This window comes from Hylobates moloch, unplaced genomic scaffold (assembly GCF_009828535.3).
Source record: "Hylobates moloch isolate HMO894 unplaced genomic scaffold, HMol_V3 SCAFFOLD_6, whole genome shotgun sequence".
Lineage (NCBI taxonomy): Eukaryota > Metazoa > Chordata > Mammalia > Primates > Hylobatidae > Hylobates > Hylobates moloch.
In genome coordinates this window covers 2,446,371-2,452,370 of record NW_026652281.1, presented here as the reverse complement: position 1 = coordinate 2,452,370, position 6,000 = coordinate 2,446,371, and the positions used below count along the sequence as shown (strand labels likewise).

The 6,000-nt window shown below is 57.8% G+C and overlaps 1 protein-coding gene across 3 annotated transcripts in view; it reads left to right on the top strand.

Annotated features, from left to right (window-relative positions):
- JPH3 (junctophilin 3) overlaps positions 1-6,000 on the top strand; it is a 96,452-nt gene continuing 90,452 nt past the window's right edge. The window contains exons 1-2 of one of the 3 annotated variants that reach the window (XM_032156246.2): positions 1-658; positions 1,371-1,924. In XM_032156246.2, coding sequence (XP_032012137.1) covers positions 277-658; positions 1,371-1,540 — 552 coding nt within the window. In that variant the 5' untranslated portion in view covers positions 1-276 and the 3' untranslated portion in view covers positions 1,541-1,924. Of the gene's footprint in view, positions 659-1,219; positions 1,925-6,000 lie in introns of those variants that run through there. The other 2 variants (XM_032156247.2, XM_032156245.2) reach the window with 2 other exon arrangements.

Below are 6,000 nucleotides of genomic sequence, written 5' to 3'. Positions count from 1 at the left end.
CCTCCCCCTCCCCTCCGGTCCTGTCTCCAGCGGGAGCGCGAGACGCTGGTCAGGCTCCGCGGCGCAGCTCGAAAAGGAATAATCGCCCCCGATTGACTGAAATTCCTCCGGAGCCGGCGCCGCGGCCGCCCGCGCCCGAGACCGCGCTCCGGGGCCGCGTCCTCCTCTCCTCCGGGAAACGCTCGCGACCCAGGGCCGCCGGCGGCCGCGACTCTGCTGTGTCGATCGCCTGAGTCCGTTTTCACCGTTTGCGGGATCTGGAACCGAGTTACATGCATGTCCAGTGGGGGCAGGTTTAATTTTGACGACGGAGGGTCCTACTGTGGAGGCTGGGAGGACGGCAAGGCGCACGGCCATGGCGTCTGCACCGGCCCCAAGGGCCAAGGCGAATACACCGGCTCGTGGAGCCACGGCTTCGAGGTGCTGGGCGTCTACACCTGGCCCAGCGGCAACACGTACCAGGGCACCTGGGCGCAGGGCAAGCGCCACGGCATCGGCCTGGAGAGCAAGGGGAAGTGGGTGTACAAGGGCGAGTGGACGCACGGATTCAAGGGGCGCTACGGGGTGCGGGAGTGCGCGGGCAACGGGGCCAAATACGAAGGGACCTGGAGCAACGGGCTGCAGGACGGCTACGGGACCGAGACCTACTCGGACGGAGGTAGGTGCCGCGGGCCGGGCCGGGCCGGGGCGGGAGGGACCTGCTTCCGATCGCGCCCCTTCTTTGTGGATCTCTGGGGAAGTTGAGCTGCGTCCTCCGGTTGGGCCGTGGGCACCAGGGGCCTTTCCCGGGCTTCCCTGGAGGCCGCGGCGGCTCCTGGCTACAGGTTGCCCCGCTGCCTGGTGGGGACAGTGCCCCTGTGCCAGCTGAAGGGTGTTAGGGGCTTTCCAGGGGCAGAGCCAGGCAGGGCCCAGCAGAGCCTCCGTGCGTCGGACACAGCAGGCCGGAGACCTGCGGGAAGGGCCAGGCTGGGCCCGCGGCCCTGGGGAACCCAGCAAGGGCAGAGGGGGCTGGGAGAAGGGCCCCTCCCCTTGTTGGCTTTGCCCCGACCCTGGAGGCCGCTCTTCGATCAGGCCCCAGCTTCGCTTCTGGTATTCCTGCGGCGCCCGAGGGTCTTCCTCAGCCCCGAATCTGCCCAAGCCGAGGGAAAGGGAGTGATGGGGAGCGCTAGGGGCGGGAGATGCCAACCCGAACCAAAACAGCCAGGCAGTACACTTCTAGGTGGTTGGACGCGGACTAGCGCTGTCGAAGCAGGCTGCTGGAGGGAGGAGGGAGGCCCATCTGCTCAGTGAGAGCCCAGCAATCTCGTCTTTCAGTGGCTTCATCGTTTTCGCCATTAGTTGAGGGAATCGATCTGTGCCTTCATTCTAAGATGCCACCACATTCGGGGCACAGCCGGGGCCGGAAGCCAGGGAGCTGCCTGCTGCTGCTGCTGTTGCTGCTGCTGCTGCTGTAAGATGGTTTCTGTGCAGGGAGCCTTGGCCGGCTCTGCGGCTGCCCGCCTGCCCGGACTCTCCGATATCCACTCCTCAGTGCACCTGACATGCACGGAGCCGGTCCTTTCCTGGAAGCCAGACCCCAAATAAACTGGCTTCCCCGACCAGTCCACTCCCATGTGGGAGCTCATCCTCAGAGGCACTGGGTCCCCTGCCTCCCTCGGGCGGGTCGCCTGTTTCAGGCATGGATGCCTGGGAAGGGAGTGAGACGCAGCAATGACTTGTGCTTCTGCCGGGAATAAAAATCCTGAGCGTACGTGTGCTCTAGTCCTCCCCGCCCGCTCGCTGCCTCCGAGTCTCATGAAGAAAGCTCGGAACACCTGCTCCCCGGCCACATCCAGGAGTGGCAGGGGGCTGGAGAGTAATTATTATTTTGGCTTATGCAACTGAAAAGCACGGTTCGTTATTACCCGAAGAGGAGGAGGAGTCTGGGGCAGTTAATTATATAATGCTTCTGCCTGTCAAAGCCGTGCCCAGCCCCGGTCTCAGGCGGCCTTTTCTGTGCCGTTGTTGTTTTCATGGAGCAGGTTGGAGAGCTTGCCTGACCCTGGGGCGCTGAGGGCCGGGCGGGAGCAGACGGTGCTCCCTTGGTTCCAGGCTGTGGGCCTGTGTGTGTGTGTATGTGTGTGTGTATGTGTGTGTGCGCGCGTGCAGGCACAGGGAGGCCCGGGCAGCAGATGTGGGTGGCTGAGACAGGCAGGCAGCCTGGCGCTTCCAGCTGGGCTGTTTGGAGCCCAGGGGCTGCTATCACCCCCAGGCTCTGGCCACGAGGCTCTGCAGACCTGTCCTCCAGAGGTGCTCCCGGCGGAGCCTGCTCCAGGAGGACTGTGCAGGCCGGGCTCACGCGGGGCATGGGGACGAGAGGAGCCAGGGCTTTCGTTGTCTCTGAAACTCCGAAGAATATCTGGGGGTGAGGCTCAGCACCCCACTCTGCCCACGCTCCTCAGACGTCTCCAGTGTCCTGAGGAATCATTTCTTTCATTCAACAAATACTAATGGAATGTTTGCTATGAGCCAGGTGTACCACGCTCTGGGAAAAGCACACTGAGCAAAGCAGACAGCCAGGTGTCCTAGGCTTTGGAAAAACCACACTGAGCAAAGCAGACACAGATCTTCGCCCTCACGGAGCTTACATTTGAGGGAGAAGGAGCGGCGATTATGTTGTGACTTTTTAGGGAAGAAAGGATCTGATTCTGTGGCGGCCGTTAGCTTAGGATCTGACGGGTTAAGGGGAGAGATGTTTTTCTCCATGAGTCCACTTCCCTGGGCTCTCCACTCCAGCCAGACAGCTCCGTCAGCGTCCTGCTCCCCTAAGCCGTTCCCCTCCTTGTGGTCCTGCCATTTTACAGATGAGGCCAGTAAGGCCCGGGCTGTAGGATTCAGGAGTCCCAGCCTTTGGCTGCAGGGATCCCCGATCTGTCTGGGACCAAAACCCCCCTCGTTCTCGCATCACATTGCCCGAGAGAAGCCCAGGTTGTGAACATCCTCTCAAGGGGTGTGCGGCTCTCAGCTCTCCCATAGGCAAAGCCAGGCAGGGACGCAGATGGGGAGCTTCATGGCTGGCTCTCCCTTTTGGTTGGCAACATGGTATGACGGGAAATAGAATTGACCCTTCTGGTCTTGGGGACTCGGGCCTGGACATCTGGGCCACTTTTCTGGAGGGCTCCCAGCTTCCTGTTGGGAAGGGGGTGATTGTGGCACTGAGTGTCCCCAGGCAGCCCATGGAGGGAGTCTGCAGGGTGTGGGGATCGCCAGAATGGGGCAGAGACCTCCATGCCTCCTTCCCAGTCAACTGGTGGGTGGCGACAGCCATGTCGCAGTGAGGAAGGAGTTAATGGCCCCAGCTGCACTCTGAATTTTCCTTTGCACAAGAAGTGGGGAAATATTGGGCAGCCATCAGCAAAGCTCCGGAACCTTAGCCCAGCTCTCGGCGCTGACTTGGGGAAATGGTGATTTTCACGAATGATGCACCAGTGGCCAGTGTATTCCACATGTAGCTGAAATTGGTGTGGAATTTCAGCTGGGGACACCTGTGCCAACTCCTCCTCCTCCAGGTGTGTCCTCCCCTTAGGGTACTCCCTGATTGAGCCGAGTAGCTTCTACTGTCTGCATGGTGAGGCCTGGGGGTGTGGGATACAGGCACACCTGCTTGAAGTCACAACCCCAGCTTGCATCCCGGGCTTGAATCCCTGCCCTACACGCCCTGTTTTGTGACCTTGGGCGCGTTACTTAACCTCTCTGAGCTTGTTTCTTCATCTTTACAAGAGGTTGATAACAATACCTGTAAGGTGGGTGAGGATTAGTTGAGAATGGTGTGCGTGGCTGTGCTGGGAATATAGTAAGCATACGTTATGATTTACCATTAGTTTTATCATTACAGTTTCCAGGCAATGCATGTCACTTACAATGATCATTATTAGAACCAATATCTGGACTTGAGACTGGTGATCATGTAAATGATGATAAATAGCAATATTAGATACTTACTGTCTGCCAAGCATGTGGCAATTGTTACATGAATTATAGCCCTTAATTCTTACACCTCTAGAGGGTGATTTTCTTGTTATTCCCATTTTCCACACTGGGAAGTGGAGGCTCCCAGTGGGTGTGGCTTGGGAGGAACCAGCAGGCATCACGCTCAGGACAGCCGTCCCAGAGCCTGGACTTTTGCTAGGTACATCTCTCTCTAAATGCCCCTGGGCAAAAATACCTCCTGTTCTTTCCTCTCCTTTATATCTCTCGTTCTCTTGTGTGTACAGTGGCCCAGAATTGCAGGTGAATGCCCATGCACAGACGGGTAAACCCATACCCTGCCCAGGCCCCCTGGCCCCCTGAGGCCCACCATGCATGCCTGTGCTGCACTGCACAGGTAGATCTTTCCTTCGGGTGCTGTGTACACAGAACCCCTCGAATCAAAAGTTACCCCCTCCAAAAAGCCCTCCTACACCCTGAAAGATATGAGTCATCTCACGCCCAAGCCTCTCCCCCTCATACTCAGGTCCCGTTCACCGGCCCAGATTCCTCAACCCACACAAATCACACACACCCACAGTCAGAATTCAGATCCCCCCAGGCGCCTGCGCACACACGCGCGCACAAAACACCTGCCACCCGGAGACATTTTCCACCCTGTCCCCCAAAACGCAGCCACTGCGCCTTCGCGGCCTTGCTTGCTCCCCACTGGCCAAGGACTCTGAATCTCCACCAGGCCTGTAAATGGGGAGCTCAGATGACAGAGGCAGTGGTGTGCTTCGTTTCCATTTTAAACACACGTTTATGCTGTTAGTGCCCTTTTAGGGAGAAAAATCCCTCATCTAAACAAAATAAAGTACCACTGGGCATATGCTTTGTGCTTGGCTATGACGATGTGACAAGTAAATTCTTTTTAAAATGAGTGCCCAGGTTAGGAGGAATCAGGTTCATTGGTGCGGAGACTATGCCAACAGAAACTCATTTCAGAAACAGGGAGTAAGCCCTGAGCGGGGGGAGATGAAAGCGTTTTCTCCGAGATTCTCTTTCTGCTACTTTGGGGGGTGGGTGGTGAAAGGCTCCGTAAGGTGAAAAGAGACAGGAAGAAGCAAACAGCTAGTTTTTTGTTGCCAGTTATAACTGAGAAACAAATGTGGCTGAAGGGCAAGTCTACCCACGTCGGCCCGGAGGCCGTTTGACGGGCTTTGTATGAGGAATCCTGAGATGAGCTGGCCGGGGAGTGAGGACCAGCACCCGCCTACAGCAGTGATCTGGAGTAGTGAGTGAGCAGTCCCAGCTGACACAGAGAGGGAGAGAGAGAACTCTGACCCCTTCTCTTCTGAGGACACCCAGCCAGAGATAGCCAGAAGGGGTGGAGTGTGGGGGTAGGGGCAGGAGCCTGTGCTGTTGCTCTTCTAGACTTTTTCTTCCTGTTTTCCCCAAGCCTCCACAACTCTAAATATGACGAGCTCTCAAGTGTGAGCTAATAATGTTGAATGTAACGCCCTTTGTGTCCTTAGATGACAAAAAGACTTGTGAGTACTAGAGGAGAGGGTGATGTTGGTGTGAATTTTCCACATTGGTCCGTGTCTCTGTGGATTGGCCGCTTCCCCCGCTGGTAGCTTCCTGGCTGTGAGAGGCCATGTGGTGGATGGAGCCACCGCTGCACTGGGGTCCTGGCTCGAACTTGTCTAAGGTGCTGGCTTCCAGTCTGGAGAGGAGAGGAGAAGAGAAGAGAGGCAGTCCCTTCAGGACCTTGGAGAGCGCTCCCGGCTGCTGCCTGGCTTGCCTGGGTGGGGTGGACGGCTGGGCTCACTTTCCCTCTGGGCATCCTCTTCAAGCCAAACCACCTCTCCTTGCCAGTGACTGCATGGTCCTGGACCCTCCAGCACACTCAACCACCAGAAGTGTGCCTACGCCTGCGCCAGATGTGGGGGCCACGCCTGCAATCCCAACACTTTGGAAGGCTGAGATGGGAGGTTCACTTGAGCCCAGGAGTTTCAGACCAGCCTGGGCAACATTGTGAGACCCCATCTC